This window comes from Meles meles, chromosome 5 (genome assembly GCF_922984935.1).
Source record: "Meles meles chromosome 5, mMelMel3.1 paternal haplotype, whole genome shotgun sequence".
Classification (NCBI taxonomy): domain Eukaryota; kingdom Metazoa; phylum Chordata; class Mammalia; order Carnivora; family Mustelidae; genus Meles; species Meles meles.
Window position 1 is genome coordinate 3,731,535 of NC_060070.1, and position 26,360 is coordinate 3,757,894.

The following is a 26,360-nucleotide window of genomic DNA, read 5'->3' on the forward strand; positions in this document are numbered from 1 at the left end:
ATTATTCTTTGGTATTCCTGTGCAAGAGTATTATAAGTTTTCTACTTTACTTTAGGTTCAGGATCCATTTTGAGTCTATTTGGGGGGAAGAGTTTAAGGTCTGTATATAGAGTCGGGGGGTTTTTTTTTGGTTTTCAGTTTGTTTGTTTTGCATGTGGATGTCCAGTTGTTCCAACACCCTTTGTTGAAAAGACTGTCTTTGTTCCATTGCATTGCTTTTGCCTCTGTCATAGGTGATTTGCTTATATTTACATGGGTCTGTCTTGGGCTGTATTCTGTTCCATTGGTATATTTGTCTACTCTTTCTCCACCTGCCTCATATCTTGATTACTGTAGCTTTACAGTAAATCTTGAAGTCAGGTAGCATCAGTCCTCCAACCTCATTCTTCAACATTGTGTCGGCTGTGCTGGGTCTTTTGCCTCTCCCTATAAACACGTATTTAATTCTGGGGAGAGGGGATTCTCAATGTAAATAGTAATTTGTTTTTTATTTCAAATTTCTTTTTTTTAAAGAATTTATTTGTTTATTTGACAGAGAGAGAGAGGGAGAGTACAAGCAGGGGGAGGGGTAGAGGGAGAAGCAGGGAGCCCGATATGGGACTCAATCCCAGGACCCTGGAATCATGACCTGAGCTGAAGGCAGACGCTTATCCTACTGAGCCACCCAGGCGCTCTTATTTCAGATCTCACTTGTTCACTGCTGGTGCATAGGAAACGACTGCCCTTGTATCCCATGACCTTGCTATAATAATTTATTAGTTCCAGAAACATTGTTATTGATTCTTTCAAACTGTGTGCATTGATAGTCATGCCATGTGTGAAGAGTTTTAATTCTTCTTTTCTAATCAGTATGCCATTTCTTTCCTTTTCTTGTCTTTTTTTTTTTAAAGATTTTATTTATTTATTTGACAGAGAGAGGTCATAAGTAGGCAAAGAGGCAGGCAGAGAGAGAGGGGGAAGCAGGCTCCCCGCTGAGCAGAGAGCCCCATGCAGGGCTTGATCCCAGGACCCTGAGATCATGACCTGAGCCGAAGGCAGAGGCTTAACCCACTGAGCCACCCAGGCACCCCTCCTTTTCTTGTCTTATTGCATTAGCACAGGCTTCCAGTACAGTGTTGAAAAGGAGTGGTGAAAGGAAACATCCTTGCCTTGTTCCTGATCTTAGTGGGAAAGTGTTGAGTTTCCCACCATTAAGTATAATGTTAGCTATAGGTTTTTTAATAGATATTTATCAAGTTGAGGAAGTTCCCCCTACGCCTAGTTCACTGAATGCTTTTACTGCATCTACTGACAGGATATGGTGATTTTTTTCTTTTCAGTCTCTTAATATGATGGGTTACACTAATTGATTTTTTCAGTACTAAACTTGACTTACATACCTGGGATCAATCATAATTGGACATGTATAATTCTTTTTATACAGAGTTATCTTAGATTTACTAATATTTTGTTGAAGGTTTTTGCATTTATGCTGAGAAGTATGAGTCCGTAGTTTTCTTGTAATGTTTTTGCACAGCTCTGGTATCAGGGTGATGCTGGCCTTATGGGATAAGTTAGGAAGTGTTTCCTCTGCTTCTGTCCTCTAAAAGATACTATAGAGAATTGGTGTAACTTCCTTAAATGTTTGGTAGGATTCACCTTCTGAACCCATCCAGGCCTGCTACTTTCTGTTTTGAAAGATTGTTAATTACCAGTTCAACTTCTCTAATAGTATAGGCCGATTTGGATCATCTGTTTCTTTTTGTTTGTTTCAGCAGATTGTATCATTCAAGCAATTGATCCATTTCATGCAGGTTATTCCTTCCTTATCCCTTTAATGTCTTTGGGATCTGTAGCGACATTCTCTCTCATTTCTGATACCAGCTATTTGCATCCTCTTTTTTCTTAGTTAGACTGGCTAGACAGGCTTATTGTTTTTATTGATATTTTCAGAGAACCATCTTTTGATTTGGTTGTTTTTTCCTCTATCAATTTCCTGTTTGCAAGTGCACTGATTTCTGCTATAATTCTTATCATTTCTTTTCTTCTACTTCATTTGGATTTATTTGCCCTTCTTTTTCTAGTTTCCTGAAATAGAAGCTTAGATGTTTTTAAAATTTTATATCTTTATTCTTTTCTATTGTGTATGTTTAGTGTAAATAAATTTCCCTCTAAACACTGCTTTCCCTGCATCCCTCAAGTTGTGTCGTGTTTTCATTTTCATTTAGTTGCAAATATTTTTAAATTTTTCTTGATTTCTTCTATGACTTGTGTGTTATTCGGAAGTGTTTTCCTTGTTTAATCTCGGGTATTTGGGGGGACTTCCCAGCTATTTTTCTACTGTTGCTATCTAGTTAATTCCATTGTTGTCTAAAAAGCATGCACTGTATGATTTCTACTCTTTTAAATTTGTGAAGGTGTATTTTGTGGCCTGGAACCTGTTCTGTCTTGGTGAATGTTCTGTGTGATCGTGAAAAGACTGTGTTTTTGACAGTTGTTAAAGTAGTCTACAGGTGTCAATGATATACAATAGTTTGATGTTGAATTCAAACATGTCCTCACTGGTTTTCTGCTGTCTGGATCTGCCCCCTTTCTGATAGAAGGGTGTTGAAATCTCCAGCTAGAATAGTAGATTTACCCGTTTCTCCTTGGCAGTTCTGTCAGTTTCTGCCTCACAGATTTGGATGTTCTATGTTAGGCACAGACAAGTTAAGCATTGTTACATCTTGGAGAACTGTCCCCTTCGTTATGATGAAATGGTCCGCTTTACTGCTGCTAACTTTGCTCTGAAGCCTTTCCTGTCTGAAGTCAACATAGCTGTTCTCATTTGCTTGTGAGTAAAGTCAGTCTGGTACCTTCCTCCATTCATTGACTTTTAATCTCTGTGTCTTTATACTGAAACTGGGAAGACAACAGAGAGTCAGGTTGGGTCTGGTTCTGGAGTCCACTCTCATGACCTCTTCTAGTTGGCTTATTTAGACCACCGACATGGCTGCGTTCGTATCGGCCATGCTTGTTACTCTTTTCTACTCACGTTTCTTCCTTGTTCCCATTTTTTCTCCCACTCTTTTCCTACCTTTTGTAGCTTTAATTGATCATTTTATATGATTCCATTTTTCCCCTTAATATATCGTCTAATTCCTTTTTTTTTTTTTAAAGATTTTATTTATTTGTCAGAGAGAAATCACAAGAGAGGCAGGCAGAGAGAGAGGAAGGGAAGCAGGCTCTCCGCTGAGCAGAGAGCCCGATGCGGGACTCGATCCCAAGACCCTGAGATCATGACCTGAGCCGAAGGCAGCGGCTTAACCCACTGAGCCACCCAGGCGCCCCTAATTCCTTTTTTTTTTTAAACCTTTTTTTAGTGGTTGCCCTAGAGTGAAAGATTTTTTTCAGATCCTAAGGACATGAATAAGAACATGAAGTTTTGCTGAATATATTTAGATGTAAGGAAAACTGAATTAAAACCATCATACACCACTACATGTTCAGTAGGATGGCCAAAATTAAAAAGACCGTCAATACCAGGTGATGGCAAGGGTGTGAAGCTACTAAAATATTAACAGGATAAAATGTACAACTGGTTTGGAAAGAACTTCAGAGTTTCTTAACTAACTAAGGATAGGATCTGCTTGCTCTGTGACTCCATTCTCCGGTTACTCAAGAGAAATGAAAGCATATTTTTCACACAAAGACTCAGACAGAAATGTTAATCGCAGCCCTATCCGTAACATACCTAAACTGGACACAGCCCAGGTGTCCAACAGCAGGTGCATGGATAGTTTCTGGTCTTTCTATAGTGGAAGACTGTTCTAGTCAGCAATTTTAAAAATTAGGAACTGCTGACTCATGCAACAACATGAATGAGTCACATAGACATTTTGTTGAGTCAAATAGTGTATACCATATGAAGACTCTTTTTTTTTTAAGATTTTATTTATTAACTTGACAGATCACAAGCAGGCAGAGAGGCAGGCAGAGAGGGAAGGGGGAAGCAGGCTCCCTGCTTAGCAGAGAGCCCGATACGGGGCTCGATCCCAGGACTCTGAGATCATGACCTGAGCCAAAGGTCATGACTGAGCCACCTAGGCGTCCCTGAAGATGTTCTTAGGATGCACAGAATAAGCCAAACGAATTAGTGGTGCTGGTGGTTGTGATAGACTGGCAGTTGTGGGCGTCGGGTGAAGGGCACCGAATGGGAAAAGGGCAGGAAGGGTTTCTGGGGGATGAAGATGTTCCTTGTCTTCATCGATGTGGTAGTTTGAAACTGTGTATATTGTCATCCTCCTCAAATTTTATCTTTCAAACATACGTATTTCATTCTATATAAATTACACCTAAATTAAAGTATGAGAAACAAAGATATACAATCCAGAAATTCGGCTATATGGTAAATATGAAACATCTTTTTTCAAGTGTTTTGTCCTCAAACGAGATACAGTATGTCAATTCTATCAGTAAGTCTTTAGATGAAATCATTAAAAAAATAAACAGGATGGTTTTTAATTCAGCAGATGAGATCAGATCTCCTTTCTGAGGGGATTAGGAGTAGATGAGCTCATAGAGGCAGCCCACAGAATACGCGGTTGATGAGTAGGCTTTTCACTCAGCTTAGAATTATCAGTGCACGAAACAGTTCCACATTCAGCGTGGGTTTGGTGGCCTTCCCGACATCTCCTTGTGGGGGTTCTGGATCGATGTAGGAAAGGCACTGCTCACTTGGAGCCGTTCCGTGCTGTCCTTCAAGATGCAGCGTAGTGTGCGGTCGCAGTGACTTTCCTGCAGCTTCAGAAGCGATTCCGCTGGCCGTGAGCTCTGCCGTCGTCCAAGGGGCAGGGGTCTCCCTTGCTAGCCGGTCCATATTCACAGTAGCCGGGGGCTCTTTGCAAACTGTTTAAAACGGATGCTTCACAAGCTATTTTTTTCTCTATTAGTTAATGGGTAGTCTATAAGCTGGAAATACATATTTTTAAGAAATTTTATTGTTTCTGTTATTTTACTGTTTACCTTTGCTTATCAGTATAGTATCTTTTTTGATGATGATTTCCTGTTCCCTTTTAGAGACTCTCTTTTATACTTTTAATCCATCCATTTGTCTGACATTGCTGAAATGTCTGTACTTAAATATTTTATAATATTCAGTGATAATTTTTATGGATATCACTTATAATTAGTCCACTGGATAGTTGATAAATGAGAGACAATGGCTTCTCTCTTTATACCGAGAATTAATACTAAAACATGAAAAGATGATATTCATCTGAGGAAATCAATGGTAGACTTTGGCCACGAGTGAAGTTACGTGTTGTCTAGAGAAGTACTTCCTTTATTTAAATTAAGCATCTCTGTCTACCTGCCATAGTAAATGCATGAGGACCTCATTCGCTAGCTGTGTGTTGTGTTTCATCTGAAGAACCTAAAATGTAGGGAAACTAAGTTCTCATGTGAAATTGCTAATGTCCTCACCTGATTTAGAGTTAGAGTAGTGCATGTTGCCAGCTAAGGGCTCTCAAAGATTTTTAATAGCAAATCCCTCCGTGACACACATTTGCTCAAGAGTGATTTCCCCTTGACATGTAGTCATTTTTCTCCTGATGCTATTTCATGAAGAAGCACCATAGGATTCTATAAAATTAAGAATTGAGAACTTGGATTAAAGTTGACTTCAGTGAGGTCATCGCTACACCACGCTTAGGCTTCTCTCGACAAGTTACTTGTATTATTTGTGTCACTGGATACAGTCGGAGTCAAACATCTCTTCCGTGGTTTTGACTCTGCAGCTGTTCAAATAATATTTTCAGAGAATCCATAGCATCCTGAGTCTGGTTTAATGTTTCAAAAATAGCCAGAATGAGTCGCGTTATCAGAGAAGTCGTTATCATAAACATGATTTACTGAAGTTACTTATTACTGTGATTTAAAATTCCTTGAAGATGAGTTTAAAAACAAGATCATTGAAATGATAACTTAAGGGGAAAAAATGATTTAATCTAGTCTCTTTTCAAATATTGTGTGTGATGGGATTTTAAAATGAAGCAGAAGAGTTAAAATAAAGCTAGATAGCAGTTTCTAAACAAAACACTTGCTAAAACACACCCCAAAAGCTTGCTCTTTACTTAGCTTCTGGACCCCACTTTACCCAACCTCTGCCACACTCTAGTAAAGACCACCTCGTAAGAGAAGCCTGGTCTTTGATTACCTCTTTGTGGATGGGCATTCTAAGATAAGCAGGCCTGGATTTACCTTTTTTTTTCTTTTTTCTATTTCCCAGGACAGTTTTCTATGCTGGACTATCCAAACACTTTAGCCTGGGTCCCCAAACACTAAAGGAACCGGTTTTCTTAGATTAGTAAGAAGTTTGACTTTAAAGCCAGTTTTCTATTGATGCATGAATAAAGGGGTGTCATTTGATGTTTGAGTTGTTTGAGTTTTAAACATATTTTTCAGTGTGACTGACAGCCCCGGCTCTCCCCTTTGGGTCCTCCTGTCATCCGAGTAGCCTCCATTTGGCCTCCACATCCACTGACCGTGTTTCCCACTTGGACCTGTAGGGTTGGGTCACCCAGCTCCCTTGCCCTCCCTCCAGCTTCTGCTGGATTCAGAGAGCGGTGGCAGTGACAGGAGCTGAGAGGGGAGGAAGAGAGATTTGGTGCCTTTGCTTCCCTGGTGTTGCCCTGTGGGGCCCTGGCTTCATAGTGCTTCTGGGGAAAGCTCTGTATCGTTGCCCTTTCGGGCCCCGGGCAGGGCCTGCATGCTGCCCCTGACCCTCGGTGCCTCCCCATCCTGGGCCTCCCTTCGGCCCTTAAAGTCGATCCTCCCCTCCCCCGGGGAAGCCGTCTCTTTCACGTTAGGACCCTGGCTGATAGCTGTGGATTGACGTAGGTGATGTTACTGTGTTTCAAATCTGGGCCACGTTATTGCGGAGGCCAGAATGAGGTCAGAGCCTAGTGAACAGTGAGGGTAGAGAAGTCTTCTGTGTCGAACTCACTGTGGAAATCAGCCAGTCCTTAGGTCCCTTTGAATTCCAGATATTGACACAAATGAGGAATTGTAATAGTAATCATATAAGAACTCATTTTTATGTGCATGTATATGTAAATATATAATATGTAATCGTCATATCTCCATCTGAAATCTTTTATAAAGTTCTGTTTCGTCTGGTCCAGCTGCATATTTCTGCTTTTCTTCCAGTAGGACATCGTATCCGTGGCTGATGAACTTTGTAGAGTGTGGGGAGCAGGCAGGGGATGGGGAGCTTAATGGGAGAGTAACCCACTGGAAATCCGGCGAGCTGTGTGCTTTCCTCTTCTTTGGTAAAGTTCTGTGATTCTGTGATCTTCCGATGTGGGAGGAGAATTTCCAGGTAGGACAGCCCTGGTGAGAGGTGCGAGTGTCTGCACACCCTGATGGACCCCGCGTGCTTAGCTCCGCTGCCTGGTCTGGGCTGATGCACGGGGTTGAGGAGAAGGAAGAGGAGGCGGGGAAGGGGGGCTCTGTCACCATAACTCCTGCAGAGGTGACCGTGCTTCCCCTTGGCTCTACCTGACCCCCAGAGCCTTCCTCCTGCCCCCGTCACCACTGCCTCCGTCCAAATAGTGCTGCTGTCCTGTCTTATTGCACCACGGTGGTGTCCTGAGGGACTGACTGTTCCCATCCTCCCTCGCCCCTACGATAGTACAAGTCATTCTCCACCAAGATCTCTCTGCAGTGTGGAGCATGTCCGGCCTCTGCTCACAGCCTCCGCTGCGTGACCGTCTGACTTGGGATAGCAGACTCCTGCCTTGCCTCCAGAGCAGGCAGCGCCGTGCTGTGCTTCTGCCCGTCATGCCAGCCAGACCGGCTTGTTCCTCAGGCTCACGTGCTCCTCATGGACACAGCAGGACTTCCACACCTCCTCATCTCTACTGGGACTCTCACAGATCTTCGTGGCTCTGCCTCTTTGACAATAATTTTTACAAGCTTGTTCCAAGAATTTTTTCTCCTTATTTTCTGCGTATTCTCCATATTAGAATGTTAGTTCTATAAGAGCCTGGCTGCTTGATTCAGTACTATAACAGTGCCTGATACGTAGAGGCATTCAAAAAAATTGGGGAATGGATGAATGTAGTCAAACTCCCTGAAAGTATAACACAGGCGTTGCATCGGACTTTTGGTTATTTTTGCTAACTGGGTTAAAAAGACGTACCTAGAGTAGTGAGCAAAGACTCTGTCCCTTTCACGGTTGCTTCTTAGAACACATGATGAATCAAATGTCTGTCCCAGTTAGACCTACATTCCATTCACAGGAAGAAATAAAATGACTCCAATTTGTGTTAATATTTCCCGACAACCATGACCATCTAACTGATTTGTCATTGGGAGTAAAAGAAAAGTAACTTATTAAGGCATTTAATAAAACTTTCTTACCTGTTTATTCTTTCTTTTTTGGTTACCAGTAAAATCATTACTGTTGAATTGTTTTGTCTACGTAATCTCGACAGTGAGTATGACTGACAACGGGGTCGTAGTCTTCTCAACCCTGATAGTAGGCACACTACCCGTGAAATCCCATCCGGGGAGAAAATTGGTTCCTTGCGTCCTACAGTGCCCAGTTCTGTTAACACTTCTTGTTTTGGGGACTTACAAGATAAGAAATCTTTTTTGAGGTGAAGCTTGTTAGAATGCCTAGCCAACAGAAGTAAATGTTGAAGATATATTTGTGAATATAGATTAGAGATCGAATGATTTCAATATTATGGAACATAGTTTCATGTTCATGTTCTGTTGAATAAACACATAACAAACTCGTTCTTTTAGAAGCCAAATCCAGAAGTATTCGTCCTTTAAACCACAAAGTGCTTAGGAAACTCCATCATCAAGAAAATATGAGTTTCCTGATCATGTTAAGGGATTTGGATCTTCACACAGCGTCTGTTTGGGCGTCACAGGAAGGGTGCACAGAAGTCTCGTCAGCTGCTTAGTCTGCCCTGATAGAGAGAAGTGTTCTTAAGAAAAGTGAGGGTGTAGAAGTGATCCTTAATTAGGAAATGGCCTAAAGGAAGTGGGCTGATGGGAAATAAAGGAGCCTTGCGACTGATTGGCAGCATCCAAGACAAGAGTAACAGACCAGGGAGGGTCCCCCAGATACCCAGGAGTCTGTGTGCGGGAGTGCCATTACATCAACAGACAGGCGCTCTTTTTTTTTTTTTTTTTTTTAAGATTTTATTTATTTATTTGACAGACAGATCACAAGTAGGCAGAGAGGCAGGCGGAGAGAGGGAGGGAAGCAGGCTCCCTGCTGAGCAGAAAGCCCAATGCGGGGCTCGATCCCAGAATCCTGGGATCATGACCTGAGCCGAAGGCAGAGGCTTAACCCACTGAGCCACCCAGGCGCCCCCAGACAGGCGCTCTTAATATGCCGTCTGCCCTGCTGGGGACGGGCTCAGGACCCAGGGCAGGGCTGTGCCCCTGACGGGGACCATCTGTGGGGCTATGAGAGATAAGGCAGCTTCTGCGCGGCAGATCCCTGGGACTCGTTAAAATGTGCATGTGAGCTGGAAATGGTCACTTGTCATTCGTTATACAGTTTTGTCTCTTTCCTGATGGTTTGCCTTTTAAATTTTTGCCTCATAAAAGTCAAAGTCAGTATGTTAAAATTCCTTACTAATCAGCAGTTCGTGCCACCATCAAGCATGGATTTTATGTGGGGCAACCACATGTCCCTAGACCAAATCTGTGAAAATGGTAGGGCTACGTCCGTTTGAAGTCTGCAAGCGGTTGTTCTTTTTATTCAAGAGGAAAGATGAAACCAAACCACATTTAGGAAAAAAATAAGTCAAAATGTGAATGCAAAGCAACTGAAAAAGAGAACTCATTCCATTTGGAGGTTAGACTTTGCACAGCGTGGGGAGGCCGCTCCCATCACACCGGGTCTCTGAACTTGGAGGACAGATTTTTTTTCTCCAAGGTTTCTTCACCCTGTACATTTGCTGAACTCCATGAGGACTGAGGTGGGCCCAGCGCTGTGCCTGCACTGTCTCGATGACAGCAGTAACCCTGAGGCAGCAGGGGCGTATGGTAACCCCTCACGGGGCGGTGACGGGGGGGACCCGTGCCCTTCCAGGTGGCAACACCGCTCTTTCATTCCGCGTGCTTCCCTGCCAAGTAATGACTACTGGCGCCTTCTTGAAAATGCACAAGTGTTTCTAGCCTTATCGCAAGCGCGCAAATGCCAGGCTGACCTGTTTTGTGTTCTTGTGTTCCAGAGATCGTGTCATTGGTTTGATGATGACTGCCTGTGATCTTTGCTCTGTAACAAAACTATGGCCGGTTACAAAATTGACAGCAAATGATATATATGCAGAGTTCTGGGCTGAGGTATGTTTTTTATTTTTATATGAACATTAAAAGTGAGAAAAAGTCTGATGAGAAAGAAAATATATGGGTACATTGGTAACAATGTCTTAGTAGCTCAGGTTGCTACTTCAGAAAACTCCTGCCCGTCCACATGCGACAGAGGCATTCTCATTTCCACAGATGGAAGGACATTTATACAGATACATTTATACAGATACATTTATATATATAAATGTAAGGACATTATACAGCCATGATACCGTGGGTCCCTCCGTGTCACAGGCCGTATGTGTCTGCAGTTGGAAACTGAGGACATAATCACCTTGTACCATAGACATACGAGATTCTGTCAATACTCCAGACCGTCCATTATGAGTTCCACAGAACATGTGGGCTTCTAACTCGTGGTAGTCCTGACGTGATGCAACCGTGGAACTTTACTTTCATTAGTACCTTTTCTTGATTGAATTATCTCAATTATCAGAAATGTGTGCTGTATTTCTCAGTTTGCTTTCTGAATTGTCCAAGAAGGACCACAACATTCTCTTGTTCACGTGAACCCACAAATACCTAACCCCCTGCATAATCAAAGATGACTTTAGGGAAACAAATGAAGTGAAATGTTTGTGTACCTCCTCCTGAAGAAGGAGAAGTACATTTGGAGGGTGAATGGTTTGGTCATTGCTGATTCAAACCATTCAGCCTCACCCATATAAAAGAATGGATGTAAAAAGTAAAAACCACGCAATCGTTCAGTTCATAGTTCAGTAGAAACGATTTATAATGTTAAATTTTTTCACGATGGCAAACCTGAAAAATGTTTGTTGGGTGAGGACCACAGACCTGGAGAGTTATTTCTCCAGAATGCATACATGGTGTGTGTCCAAAGTCCTGCATGTTTTTTCTTATTCTGTAGCGTGTATCCCTGATTCCAGTTACTGTCAGACTGAGTTAAGAAGGTTGCTTTAAAGATACGTGTCTGAACTATGATCCCTGACTTTATTACCCATTAACTTAATTCACATATGGGTCTAAAAGGAGTAACCTGCAACACATTCTGTAAATATCACATACGGAGAACTGGTCTGAAGTTGGAGTATTGTTTTGCAAACAATTTTATTTAACTGATATAATTCATACTTTCACAACTGTATTTGTATTCTAAAATACGAATCAAAACGTGACATATGTCATGTAGATTTTCCCCTCTCTATCCTGCACTGATTCAACAGTGCGCAAAGATTTGATCGCGCTCCCAAAGTGCTCACGGATGCCGTGTTCAGGGACCTCGCAGTCCATGGGAGGAAGCAAAGATCATGACCACTGCGTCTTTGCCGGCTCACCTCCCAGATGTCCGCTGTGTCCCGTCTCTGTCCCCACCGCCTACCCCCCTCCCTGCCTTTTCTTTTAGAGTCAGACTAACAGTCACACAGAATGTGCTCTTTGATGTCCCGGTGCTGGAGATGGGCGTCCTGCTGTAGCAGTTGGGATCAAAGCTCAGACCAGCTTTGTGACTCTTCTCTGTGCCTTCGTTGTCACAGCTGCAGGCTAGGGACGGCTCTGATTCTGTTCCCAGTCTGTCCCTCCATGCTGTTGTGATAAAGACAAAAAATCACAAACTTGACCTCCAAAAGCCACAGCCTCACCAGGCTGTTCCACATCTCAGCCCCTCTGGATCCCCTGAGTCAAGTCCCTCTCACAGCCATCTAGGTCAGCCTCGCTACCCCCAACCTCCGCCCTGCCCTCTGCAGCTCCCTCTGCCAGCCCCACACTGGGCCAGCTCTCCCTGGATGCGTGCTCGGCAACACCGCACTGCTCTCCTCTGTAGCCTTGACCCGGCTTGTGAGTGCTGTACGTAGTCAAGTCTTTATTTACTCAGTCTTTTTACTTACGGGGCTTGTAATGACCTTGAGCAGGGGCCTGCGTAATTCACTCACTTAGAAAAGGAAAAGAAGAAGTGTGAGAATCACTGAATTAATATTTAAAGCGGTAGCATTGGAGCAGAAGCTCTACTCAGGTGCCTCCGTCCTGCAGTAGAACCCTCCGCGGGGGTCCTCGTCATTTGTTTTGGACCTACCGTAGCAAATCTAGGATGTTTTTAGTTCTGTACCTCTGATTTCTAAAAATAAGCATGATTGTGAAATAATTGAAATTAATTGAATTATGAAGAAATGTGAGGGAATAGTGGGGTAGGAAGGTAAAAGTTGAGGTATGTTGAGAAAGAAGATTTGAGCCGTCTTTAACAAATTACTAAAAAGAAAGATAATTTAAAATCTGCAAAATGTGGATAACAATATATATAACTCCTAGTATTTCATGAAGATTAAATGAAATATTTGCTTGTTACCTATCCCAGAGCCTGCAGAATAGAAAATCTTCAATAAACATCTGTGAGTATTTCCTTTATGGTGACGTGTAGCCAATTACACTGTATCTTTACTAGCCCGTTTTAGCAGACCATTCTCGATACATAGTATTTCCCTCTAAAGCCTCAACTTATCCAGTTCAGAACACACGAAAATTTATTTGAAGGATAAGTGAGAAAAGGGCTTGAGATTATTCCATTCTTGTTCTTCTTTTTCCTCCTCACTGTTATGTCAGTCTCCTCTTGTTATGACTTTCATTAACTTCTGTACAGTGAAACCGGGAGAGATGGCTGCGTTCCTGGTAATTCAGTTGAGAATAACATAGGATAAAAACCGAACAATGATACATTGTTTTTATTGTTTTGACATTTGTTTGGGTCAACTAAACAAAAACACTATCCATTGTGAAGAAAATTAATGAATGAAGGAACAACTCATTGATACCAAGACTTGAGAGCTGTTATAAGTTGACAAAGCTTGATTTTTTCCATTTCTCTTAGGGTGATGAGATGAAGAAGTTGGGAATACAGCCTATTCCCATGATGGACAGAGACAAGAAGGACGAGGTCCCACAAGGCCAGGTATGGATTCTGTTGAAAAGTCAAATAATTTAAGGCAGTCATAAAATCACACATAAATTCAACGTATACGCCATCTTGTAGAACCCAGGACCACTTGGAACCTTCTGTGTTTAGATGGAGTTGGGGGATAGGAAGGCCAGGATAAGAAATCAGAGTTGGGTTTAAAGAAGCCACAGCCACCCAGGCCATCAGCCCCTTCCGCAGACGGAATCACGGTAGCGATGGCTTGAATGGATGAGTTGGAATCATTAATGTCTTTAACAAGCAGAAAAGCTTTTGTCACTGAATGCGCAGTTATTTTTTAGAGAGTAACATTATAGAGATTGTCACCAGGCCCACTTTTCCTAGCAAACAATGCTTGGTATTTTAGTACATTTTGCATTTTGTCTTACCAACGGTTGATATTAATTACTAGTTTTGCAAGTCTTACCACATGATCTATGTCAATGTTTTGACAGCTCTCGTGCCTGTCCATTTTGCATGTGTGGTGTGATCTGTTTCTCAGATTATAGTCTTTCTAAACTACAGAACTTCTAACACCATAACAGGGAAGTTAGTTATGGACAAATAATTATAGGATTTCTTTTAGAAAACTCACAGGATGATGGTTTTGGATTAAGTTCTCAAGCTTTCCTATTTCAATTGAAATTAATTTATTCACTATTCATACCAAAGTTGAGGCAAGTCCGCAGTTCTCAGAAACAACGGCACAGAGAAGGGCCATGTGGTTTTCTCCCCCTCAGGGTCCAGGGTTCTCGGTGTGCTCCCATTCCTAGCCACCGCCGCGTCCCACCGGGCACTCCCTGTTCCTTCCCTACTGAACACGCACCGACGTGCCCGGCCCCATGTGTCTGGTTCCTGTGGTTCTTGCAGTTTACTTTCTTGTTACTGTTGTTTATGGAACTTTCCCATATATGTGCTCGCAGAGATCTGTCTTCCCTGCCTGGCATCTGCTTACCGTGTCCTATTGTGAAGTTCCTGTCCAGCTGTGTGGTTGTACAAACATTCGCTCCTCTTTTCTTTTGTTACTCTCCCTTTCATCGTCCTGTATTTGACTTGTTAATTCCTTTGAAACGTATCTTGCCATATGGCTTAGGATAGGGATCTAACAAAGTTCTTCTTTCTCGATAGTTAAGCTGTCGCCCCAACAAAGCACATAGGAGAGCTGCAAATGCCGTTAGAGGACACGCTCCGTTCTAACGCCTTTTAATTAAGAGAAGAGCTTGGGGTTTTGCCAAAATTGCAGATCCGTTTATAGTATGAGCGAGTTTTAAATAAAATATATCTGTGACCGGCTAATATTTTGCCAACTGTATTGCTTCCGAACTGTGACTACCATTAAAATGTTGGTAAGCCCCGGTTTGGGGGTCCCCCATCCAGAGAGCCCGTCATGTCTTATCCACGGGGTCAGCCACTGGGGCAGTTACTGTAGCTAGACCATCTGCACTCTCCGCTGACAGCCTAGCGGCCCTTTGCATCCAGCCTTCCTGAGGCCAGTCCGGGCCAGCAGCATTTACTGTGGCCTGAAATTCTTAATAAAATACCATTTAATATATTTTTTAAAGTACCACAGCTAAAAAACTGTGAACGGAGCATAAGAGAACTGTGACATGAGAGAACAGGCTACAGTCCGTGAGATTTGTTGTAGGTTGAGAACAGGGAGCGGGGAGGAAGAAAGTCTCGGGAGACCACGCAAGGCACCCACAGCCGAGGGTAGCAAGCCCACGGAATACCTGCCCCAATTCCCGAGCTCTGAGTTGGAGAAGAAGCCACCGTATAGGAAAGGGCAGGGTCGACTCTGAAATGTCCGTGGTAGAAAACTAACGGACCAGCGACAAGAACAGGGCTTGAATTACAACTTGACTGATCTATAAATGGAATCTCATTGAATGTTGAACTTGGATTTGGGATGAACTTCTTTGTGTGTGTGTTATTTCAAGGATATATTTTAAGGCGTTTTTAAAGGCTCCAGCAGCCGTGTTCATGGAGTCTACATATCAGGGGACAAAACTAGAACATTTTACGGTTAGGGTTGAGAATAGAAGCCTCAGCTGAAAGGTTGTTGCTAACGTACCCTTTTGTGTCTTGTGCGTGGCTCCGCACGGGGCAGCTGGGCTTCTACAACGCCGTGGCCATCCCCTGCTACACCACGCTCACGCAGATCTTCCCGCCCACAGAGCCGCTCCTCAAAGCCTGCAGGTACGTACCACCGCCCGGCGGGGCTGGGATGGCGCAGGACGGGGAGGGAAGACTCGGGTGGAATGTTCCTCTCCCGCACGCAGTGTGCGTGCTGCGTCCCGCTGCAGTCCACGCCGATGTCATCTCATGGGCTGTGTTTGCCTCGGTAGCAAGGCCACGTTAAGAGTGTTCATAAAGTCCTTCATTCACCAGAAAGGAGCAGGAGGGGATCTGGTTTGTGTTTTATTAGCATCCGGGGAGCCACACCCAATGCGTTTTTAAAAATACGGGCCCATAATGTGTGCTCAGGGCTGCTTGCTGGGGAGGGACTCAGCTTAATCCCACAGTTCGTTGTGTGAAGGGGGACGGGGAAGGAGGGGGAAGCCTGACTGGGACCTTCTTTCTCTGTGAGTTTCAGTTTCTTCCCAAAAGAGGGATGAGCCCCCCTCATCCTTCCCAGCTTCAGACTCCGCTGCATTCTTTTCTCATGGCTTTTGAGGGATGCGCTTAGCTACGAACACTGGAATTTTTTAAAGATTTTCATGTTACTTTGAAAAGAATTTCCCTCTGGGGAAGTCAAAGGGCAATGAGCAGAGCAGCTGTCTGTGCTGCTTTTCTGCAAGAGAGCTGGCGTCCCGCTGATTTTGCTGATTTTTCTGACTATTTAGCCATGGAGCACCCTTGGGGGTTGGGCGGACATACACTCGGGGAGAGAGCAGATGTGGGATTTTAAACAAGTCCGAGGCCTTTGGTATACCAACCGCCACCCTCTGCTGTTGAAACTTATTTCGTGAATTAATTATCATGAGGAAAACAAAGAAAACCAATAAGGAGGGAGATGGGGAAAAAAAGATCCTGTTTTTTCCTACGGAAGTGAGGGTTTCTCTTCTCTGCCCTTGGGGGTGAGCGTAACACCCAGCTGATTTCGTGAGCCGTCGCTGACCTTCCTCCGCAGCTAGTTCATCACAGTGTCGTCTCATTACGTCCGGGCTAAGCCACGTGGACAATGAGGAGTGTGAGCTGGGACTCATTCCTAATGGAATGGGGTTGGAAAAGTCAGTGCCCCACCAAAGAGAAATGTCGATATCCATCAAAATCCATGTCATTACGAACAAAATCGTAGGTAACAGTCAAAAGTACTTCCCTATTTAAAAATTACCCATATTTTCCGTGAACTATCCAGAGCCAGCAGAATGAGCACGTGCCGTCCTTACCGAGCGGGAGAACAGGGATTCCTCCATCCCAGCAGACCGGATGCCTTCTTGCTCCGTTGTACTTGCTGAACCACAGACTCTCTTAAAGGCCATCTTAATCTCACTAACACTTAAAAAAAAATCATGTCTTATTGGTGTCTAAGGAAACATGGCAAAATCAGTTTAGTGTCTATTTTCCAATATATCAAAAATCTCTTTAGGCTCTGGGCAAATAATATGTGGTAATATGACACAGAAGCTAAAAGTATTGCATTTTTCAGGATGCATTTAGAGCTTTCTTTCATCCAGAGGTGTCTTTGCATTGTGCACGCTTGGTATGAATTCTGTGTCTGCCAGCGCAAGGCTCCCTTCTGGTTTTGGCTTTGCGTCTAAGAAAGCAAGGTACGAGGTGGGAAGTGTTGATAAGCTCTCCCGTGGGGCGAGGGCAGTGGGCACTCTGTTCAAGGAGATCAGGATGCCCGTAGCATTTGAACCGCAGATTTGCAGAGGGAAAAACCGAGGGAAAGGGGGACAAGCAGCCTGAGTCTGAGATCACGAGGTGCCAGAACAGAAAGATGCCTTTACCGCAACAAAGACATTTCTAACACTGGTACTGCATGTAACTTACAGTGACTTTTTGTATATGACACAGTGTTCCAAATACGGCTACTCCCCAGTTTCCGGCATGGGTGGCAGGGACCCCACGCAGCGCACTGTGTCCACCCGCACAGCAGGAGCTCCTGGCTGTCGGTGCTGCGGCCGAACGTTCTTGCCCCCGGGGTTCCCTTCCTCTCCATTGACCGCCGTGCTTCTGGCTAGGACACCCTGTGGCTTGTGCCCCTTCCCAGGTCCTCCTTCCTCACTGATTATGAAATGTATGTCCTGAGCTGAGCTCAGCGGTTGCCCGGTGGCCTGGAGCTCTGGGACAAGGTTCCCGCCCCCCAGCGCCCCCCCCCCCATCCTTGCTGGCTGCAGGCTGTGCTGCAGAAATGAACTGCGGGACCTCAGCAGGGAGCCTTGCTGGGACCACGCCCCTCCCAGCGGGCTGCTCACTGTTGGCCTCAGAAAGGTGCCAGAAGGCCACGGTGCTCAGCTATGCCTCGCGGGGCAGGGATGGGATGAATGATGGAGACCCGGCCCAGAAATCCTTTTTTAAACACCCTTGTCCCCGCATCTTTTATCCTTAGGAATAACCTGAGCCAGTGGGAGAAGGTGATCCGCGGGGAGGAGAGCGCCGTGTGGATCTCGTCCCCGCCAGCGGCCCACGGGCCCTCGGAGAAGCTGCCTGTGAAGATGGACGACTGATGGCCACTCGCCCGTCCCGCCTACACGTGCTCATCCTGCTTCTTTGACTTTTCTTCCTTTTCTTTTCGTGGGGGGAAACCTACACCTGGTAACTAGGGCACAAGCTTCTCGAAGAAGGTGGCATCAGGAGAACACGTCAAGCCGATGACTCCCCGTCAGTCTCCTCTGTGACGCGTCAGAGACCGCGACCGCCCAGGACCACCCCGTGACCGAAATCCGCCGTCCCAGGGGCTCCGTCCGATTCGTGAACTGCCCTTTCCTAACAGGCTCACGTGGCCGAGGCCTTCGTGGAAATGGACAAGAATTATTCCAAAGGGGGTACTTTTCCATGTGTCTTTCTAGGGAGGGGTTAACGTGGGACTATTATGGTATTGTGCTTTGGCCTCAACACCAATGTTGCTTTGATGTTGTTGGTTATAAATAGGAATTTTTACACATTACTGTTGTGAATGTTCGTGTGTGACCTGCTCGTAATTAGCGTGAATTGTAGCGGACAGCCTCGGGACAAGCATCCCTGGGGTGACAGCAAGTGTCTTTCTGCAATCAGTGATGGAAACTAGATTCCTGTTTCAGAGCCTCACGAATTAAAAGCGAGGTGGATGGAAAGTGTGTTCTTTAAGTTTATACTAAGGGGCTTGGATGAATAGGTTTACACTAAGGGAAGTAGCCTTTCTGTCCTCTTGAGAAGAGACGTGGATATACATCAGAATAAATCTCAGAACGCCAAGCATCAGTTCAAAAAATGTCAAAGAATGTTTTTTTATTTTTTGTTTGCTTCATCATAGGCAAGTTTTCTAAACCCTTTGCATAAAGAACAACAACAACAAAAAAAGCCAGGCATATGAATTTTTCTTAACAGGTCTTACGGGATGTCAAATGTGAATTTTAATAATGATTTCTTTATATTTTCACTTGGTGTCATTGCAAAATTTTAGACTCACATTCAAAGTGAGAGGTTTATTCTATGAATTATTTAATTAAAATACCATACATTTCTCTTAAAACCAAATTAAACCATAAAATTTCAGTCTTGTGTAATTTTTACTTTGCTCTGCCGCACCCATCCCTGGTCCGGCCCCTGCTTTGTGCTCCCCGGGCACGTTTCCCGAGTGCTCTGTCCACCACGGGAGGGAGGAGAAGACAGCGCGAACGCATCACAGCGCGGTTCTGTTCTCCTCTGCTCCAGTATCAAGTGTCTACATCCAAACCTGTAGTTTGGACAGTCTTCTGTATAATTTTTGTAGACTAATATCACTCTGCAATGTAAGTGTTTTGAAAAAAAGAAACCCACACAAAAGTAGAGGTCTGGACCCCTTCCTACAAGGATTATAAGCCAGTCGCTTCTAGTGCACATGAAAGCTATCGAGATTTTTAGCACAATGGCAAGGTCACCTCCAGAGCTGTGCTGAGTCCTGACCTGAAGGACTGAGAGAACTAGGGTCTCAAGAAGTGAGCGGCAGATCCGTAACAAACAGCTTGTCTGCTGTTCACTCGGCAGGAAACTGAATATTACTTTTGATAAAATAAATTTTTAAAATAATTCTTTTACATATTCAGTACTGTACACATTGTCATCCATATGGTCTTTGCAAAAAGAAACCACATGTTCCTACAACATGATTTAAGTTGTAGCAGAGTTAGGTATATAGAAACATTGTTCTTATTTTAAAATTAACACTATGTGTTCAGTTTCCCTCTGGGCTTCTGAAAGTTGCCATCTTCCCTCCCTGGCACTCCATTTGCTGTTATGGTTATACAATATGAGGTAAAATGAAATATCTAAAGAGAGAAATACCACCGTGGCTTGACACACACCTACGGAAGCACATATGCATAAAGGATAGGGATACAAACACATCTACACAAAGTAAAAATCGGCCCCATTCTTCAAAACCCAATTTTTTGTGTATTGGAAAATGTGAGCAGAAAAGTCCTTTTTTTCATGTTAGTGCATTTATAGAATTGAATTCTAAAATGTTGCATGTTTTTCTGCGCTCAGGTTTATGAAACTGGACCCACCCAATCAAATTTCAATCCCAAGAGTTAGTATGGTCGTGTATTGGAACTTGAGTGACTCGAAATACCACTGGAGACTGTTTAATTAAAAAGATCTTAAAAGAATGCATGAATTTTGCTTTTTGATGTAGAAAACAGTCCTGAGGGGAGGGAATCTCATGGCTATTTTTGCTTTTTAAGATTGCTTTTCTAAAATTACTACCAAAAATTCTCTTATTTTGATAGAGCCAACTGTCTTATATTATTGACCTTGTACCTTGAACAGTTTTCCAAAGAAACATTCATGGGTTGATTTCTCTTGATATATTGTCATAATTAAAGCAAAGTTCGAACAAAGGAAGGACTGTATTCTAATGTAAACTGTTAATATTCTTAAGATCTAGTTAGGAATCATTTAGCTTAAATGGGCTCAAGATGCAGTGTTGGTCAATAATTTGCTTTGGAAAAAATGCAGTTAGGAGTATTTTTGTATTGGAGCAGATATACTTAGCAGACAAACTTTTGAGTTCTGGTCTCATCTTTTTCCCAGATCTTTTCTTGAAAAGGCAGATGGTTTTTATTACCAAAGGTTTTGATGAGTTTCTCATGAAGGCAGCATTTTATATTGGGCCCAAATTTCCCCATTTGGTATAAATTTGGTAGCCAGCTGTGAGTATATGTAGAATGTTCAATTTGTGGAAAATTTTATTGGTTGTGCTGATTTATAACAGACACAATTTTATTGTCAAATGCAATTATTTCATTATCTTCCCAGAGACAGTGAATAAATTTTTTTAGCTAGAGATTTTCTTGGAAGTGCATTCTAACAACATGAAATACTAAATGTAGACAGAGGAATAAAACTCTAAAAATTGCAAGCATCTTATTAATTAGTAGTTGACTTTGATTTAATGAATTATTTTAAATAAAATGGATGTGGAAAGTAATTCTCAAAAACGGCCCTTTTCCTGGGGCAAGATTGAGACGCACTTCCCAGCTCCCGTTATCCCCACGGGGCTCATCAGAAAGCGGTCACGGAAGAGAGACCACGCAGAGCAGCTTAGCATCGCCGTCCTCCTCCGGACTCTCCCCTCAGCGGGAAGGATAGGGTGCACTGGAGGTGACTTTCCTCACGACGATGCAAACGGAACTACTTTGAAACAGGATTTCTCCAGTGTAGGTTTCCTCTTCTTAGCATGCTTTTCAGAGAGCATTAGAATTTTTTAAGTTCTGTGCAGTCTCAGTGACTTTGCTTTATTGGTATGTTTGGGCACACTAGCTGTGTTTGTACAGGACACACATAGACGCATAAAACCTTAGCTCCCTGGATTTTTTAATAGATTTAGTTTGAATATTATGTTTCTGGTCTTTTAACTCAAAATTAAGGTTTGAGCTTTAACGGAACTAAATTATTCACCACGCCTTGGCCTGTGCCTTTATTTGAAATACTATAATTTTACTTCCTTGTTCATATATTTATTATTTTGCTTTTCTTGCTTAACTAGAACTAAAAACATCTAAAGGGACATATCCATGGTAATTGGATCAAACCGAGTGGATAGGGCCGTTCTCTCCTCGTCAGACTCCTGTCCTTTATTTGATGTCATTCACACATACCCTGATGACTATAAGCAGTGAACTGTTCAGATGTCGTCTTTTTTGCAAGAACTTCCAAGAACTGTGACACAGTTATGGCGGGTGTGATTTTTTGGGTTTCAGGTACCTATGCATGATTTAGATTTTGAAAATTACTTCTGACCTTTATCTATTTCAGACATGTGTTTGCTTTCTACACTTTGCTGATTTTATTTAGGGTTTAATTCTTTAAAGACTTACTCATTTAGTCACATTAACGTATCCCTTTTATTGCCTGACTTTAAATTCTGTAGAATGTAACCCAGCCGAGTATGCCATCGGTTCCCGTCCCCTCCCTGTCCCCTGCCTGTGAGCAGTGCATGGCTCTTCTGTTCAATCTTTGCACAGGTGTTTCCCTGATACACATTCTACCCATTTCTTTAAGCACTTAATCTTAAGTTTCAATTAGTGATTCCCAAAGCAGCACTATGCCCTTTCTGGATTTTTGTCTTTTTTTTGTCCTGGCTATTTTGGTTGTCTGAAGCATTGGACGCATTTCTGTGATGGTAAAAATAGCAGAAAAGAAAGAAAGAGGTTTCAGTGGTGTTCTGGTCTAAATTAAAGGGGTGTGATAAAGAGAAAGACACTAATGTTTCCCAAGACCTGCTGTGTCAAATCCAAAGAAGCATTACTGTCTTCACTCACCTGCTCTGATTGTCCCTCTTCGGCCCCGCAGTGGACAGCAGTGCCGTTTGCCTCCCGCATCGTTGGACGTCGCTTTAAAGCGAGCGTGAGCAATCGGTCGCTGATCGCGTGCAGACCCGTGTGTGCCTCTGCTGGGTCGGTGTCGTTCAAGGACCTGGCCTGCAAGTTAAGAGCTGAATGCAGTGGGTCCAGTGGAGAAGCCAGCTTACACACGTGCCCCCTGCCAGCTGGTAGTGCCGAAGTGTCCATGGAAGGTCTTCATTCCTGCCGCAAGGGAGGGTTGCGAAGTATCACCTGGTCCTTCAGCTCCCCTGACATGTGATGAGCCCGTGAGTGTGGCAGCTTTTGTTTTTCCTTTAGCCACTTGAATAATACCCCGTCCTGTGCCATCCCTCCAACAGCCAATGTGAATGCCACAGGGGAGCATTAGTTCCCATACGATCTCTTGTATGGTGTATGTTCTACGCATGCCTTTGGTGTGCACATTGAAAGGTCACCAGACTGATCTGGAGAAGGTATTTCTAGACACTGCCCGGACCTATTCACCTGACCCAACCCAGTGACCCACGTGAAATCCTGTGCTTGCCCAAACACTGTGAAAGTCACCAAAACCTAGAGAGAGGCAGCATCTTGAATCTTTCTGAAAAGGAAAGGTGGCTTTCTGTAGGAACAAAAGCATCCTATATCCCTACCTAGTTCAGCTGCCCTCGGGTTTGCCAGCCGTGATCCTGCTGACCCCACGCTGCGAAGGTGTAGGATGGGTCAGAAGCTGTCCGAAATACAGTGCGCTTCGCAGACCGACTTGGAGAGCTGATGCTCTCCCACCAACGTTGTTGGGCTCTCTCTTGGAAGGAGAAAGGATCTCAAGTGAATAATACCCGATCTCATTGTAGTTGATGAGTTAGCAAACAAAACAATTAGTTCATATGTATGACATATAAAATCTTTGTAAAATGCTCAAGTGCGATCATTTAAAGAGGTCTAACTTTGCATTTGTAAATTATAAATATTGTACATGTGCGTAATTTTTCATGCATTCATTTGCAGTCTTTGTATTGAAAGAAACCTTTACCATTACGTTTGTATAATAGAGCAGTGAGGCACGTTGTAAATAACTTCATGATTCACACTGCCGGTATAGACGCATATATAGGTGTGACATTGCAAAACAGGGCTTTGATGTTCCTTCCATGCTTAGGACAGCCAGAAGTGTTTTTGTCGATATGTAACTATACATACAAAGTATATATATATATGTATGATACATGAAATATATGTAGAGATGTTCATAATTTTCATGGATATCCTTTGGTGTGAATAATTGAATACAGAGTTTTTAAAATATCCTTTTCCACGTTTATCATTTGCTGTCATTTGGGGGGAAGGGAAGAGATGCTTTGTTGAGGCACGGCCACGGCTCCGTCAGAGTGTGTCCGCGTGGAAGACCCCAAGTTCACTTTGGCGAGATGTGTGTGTCTGCTTCAGCCACTTCCTAGCAGAAAGGATGAGACGACATACGACATTAAATTGTGTAACATGATTTATTAACTCCATTGTATAATTTTAAAGGCTCAGAGACTATTTGGGAGGAACTAGTCTTAGAACGAGTGCTTCAGATTACAAAGCTAGTGGCCCCCGAGTGCTGACTCTGAGACTCCTGAAATAACTTCCCTGGCCTCCAGGGGCCCCCAGAACCATCCGGATTCTCTTGGCCAAGAGCAGGAAGGACTCCCATTGTGTGCATGCTTGTGTGTCTAAGTGTTGGGATTCTCTGTTCCGGCAAAGAGGACGGTTAAAGAAGTCGGTTAAACCTCACATCATCTGTGTATCACAATAAGTATACTCATGGCTTTATCTTGACAGCTTAAAGAAAGTGTGTTTATTTGGCTCTCCCTGCTTACCAACAGGTGGGCAGGCAAATGGCCAATATTTGAGACCAAAAAGTTAGAATTTCATTTGTATCCATAGATGCTCCCCACCACAAACGTATTAGAACTAAATTTGGGCATTAACAAAATAAGTGTTTCCTGGAATAAAGACCTGCTACATTGTTAAGTATGAGAGTCCACAGCCTTGTTAATTAGACAAAAGTGTAGAGAGCCCCTAAAATGGACTTCTCCTGCACCACCAACTCTCACTAACGGAATGCCCTCAGAGTGCGTAGCACTGTATGTATTGTAGATAGGATTTTTGTTAGAGTATTCACTTCCAGTGAAACCGAATAAAATGTTGCCTGTGTTAAAATGAATTTCATGAATTAATATATCATAAACCTACTTGGTAACTCAAGTTGCACATTGGTACTCTGTAGAGCTGATCTTAATTTGAATCCTTAATTATGCACACTTCTGATTTTTCCATCAATCTTCTGTAACTTGAGAGCTTTGAGGAGAGGAACATTTCTCCATTGACTCTATGTCCTGAAGCAAAAGAAACCCTGAAGAGCGACACTTCTAAAGCAAACATGCATTTAATGTGGGCACTTAATGTGTGCAAGGTGGAGGGAGGGAATTAGGAGCAGAAGGCAGGACACGCACGGGGTTTCCTTGGTTTAGAACCGACTGCTTCATCTCCCCGAAGCCTTTGCTGCTTCGCCATCACTTTCCGTGCACCTGCTCTGCGATTACTGCCTGCACCGTCCTTCTTCGCGGAGAGGTGAAACTACACGTCTGTAGACCTGAAAATCTCACATAGTTAACGAGATGATTGCTAAACACGTTCCAAGTAATCCACACCTGCTGCTGTTCTCGTCAGAATACCAAAGCTGGGGGCCCCTGCGTGGCTCTGTTGAGTAAGCGTTTGCCTTCGGCTCAGGTCGTGATCTCAGGGTCCCTGGATCAAGTCCCATGTAGGGGCTCCCTGCTCCGCGGGGAGCCTGCTTCTCCCTCTGCCTCTGCTCTTCCTGCTTGTGCTCTCTCTTTTTCAAATGAATAAATAAAGTCTTAAAAAGAAGAAGGATATGGAAGCCTAATGCAGCAGAAACCAAACAGAAGTGCTGTTCTGTGAACTCTCCGCTCTCCTCGTCCCCCCACCGTCTCTCGCTGTCCGAGCAGAAGCCTCCCACCCGCTGCCCACAGATGTAGACTTTTCCTGGAGTGACATGGAGGAGGAAAAGGAAACTGACCAGAAAAGAAAATCAGGAACTAATTTGAAACACAAGCTTCCAACTTTTACTTGGTCATTACACATAATCACACAATGTCTCGCCTTTCAGATGCCTGTGTCGCTAAGCAGGGAGAGGTCTTGCTCAGAATGAGGCGCTCAGTGTATGGTAAATGCTAAGTCATTAGGGGAAAAACCCAAACATTTTAGCATATGGAAAAACTAAGACACATGGATACAATTAATATACATTAAGAAAATAACATAACAGGCCCGGGGCGCCTGGGTGGCTCCGTCAGTGAAGCCTCTGCCTTAGGCTCAGGTCATGATCCTAGGGTCCTGAGATCGGGTCCCGCATCAGGCTCTCTGCTCAGCAGGGATCCTGCTTCTCCCTCTGCCCTTCTCCCCTGTTTGTGCGCGCTCTCTCTCACGTTCTCTGTCTCAAATAAAATCTTTTTTAAAAAAAGGGAAAAAAATTTAACTGCTTGCCCTTGTATTGACTAGAAAAAGCAAGCCTCAAGACACCCCATTTGCGAAGCCTTCTGAGGCACTGAGTCTTGCCCATGGGAAACCATGGCGGCTGGGGCATTGGTTCAACCTTCCAGACGCGGTGCCTTTGCGTCCCGTAGACGGTCATCCGGCTTCAGACTCCAGGACTGAATTCATTAGGGAGGTGACTCCCACCCCAAATCCTTTCTTGGAAATTGACAATGAAAGGGGAAGAAATAAAGTATGTCCTTCATTGGCGATTAGTCCCAAATAGCTCTTTTTCACAGAATGATGGCCGTGAAAGGCCCGAGGCTGACTCAGGCAGGGCAAGCCACATAGGAGAGGGGAAGGTTCCAGGGAACCAAGGGTCACCTCACAGCACACTCCCCAAACGCATAGGAAAGAACCTACCCTCAGGGCAACAAGACAAGGGGTAACCCCTCCTCCCGCAATGAAGGGATCCAACTGCACTGGGAGGACGGTAAGAGGCCTGAAACTCAGTTTCCTCTCCTTCTGGTCTGCTTCTCCCCTGCAAGGCTCTGTTCTTCGTCCCAGCAGAC

At 43.8% G+C, this 26,360-nt stretch overlaps 1 protein-coding gene across 2 annotated transcripts in view; it reads left to right on the top strand.

The window, feature by feature from the left end:
- The window catches only part of PDE10A (phosphodiesterase 10A), a 573,461-nt gene extending 549,075 nt beyond the window's left edge, over positions 1–24,386 (top strand). The window contains exons 20-23 of one of the 2 annotated variants that reach the window (XM_046006911.1): positions 10,221–10,332; positions 13,178–13,258; positions 15,369–15,457; positions 17,817–24,384. In XM_046006911.1, coding sequence (XP_045862867.1) covers positions 10,221–10,332; positions 13,178–13,258; positions 15,369–15,457; positions 17,817–17,934 — 400 coding nt within the window. In that variant the 3' untranslated portion in view covers positions 17,935–24,384. Of the gene's footprint in view, positions 1–10,220; positions 10,333–13,177; positions 13,259–15,368; positions 15,458–17,816 lie in introns of both variants that reach the window. The other variant, XM_046006910.1, reaches the window with a different exon arrangement.
- Positions 24,387–26,360: the final 1,974 nt, after the last annotated feature.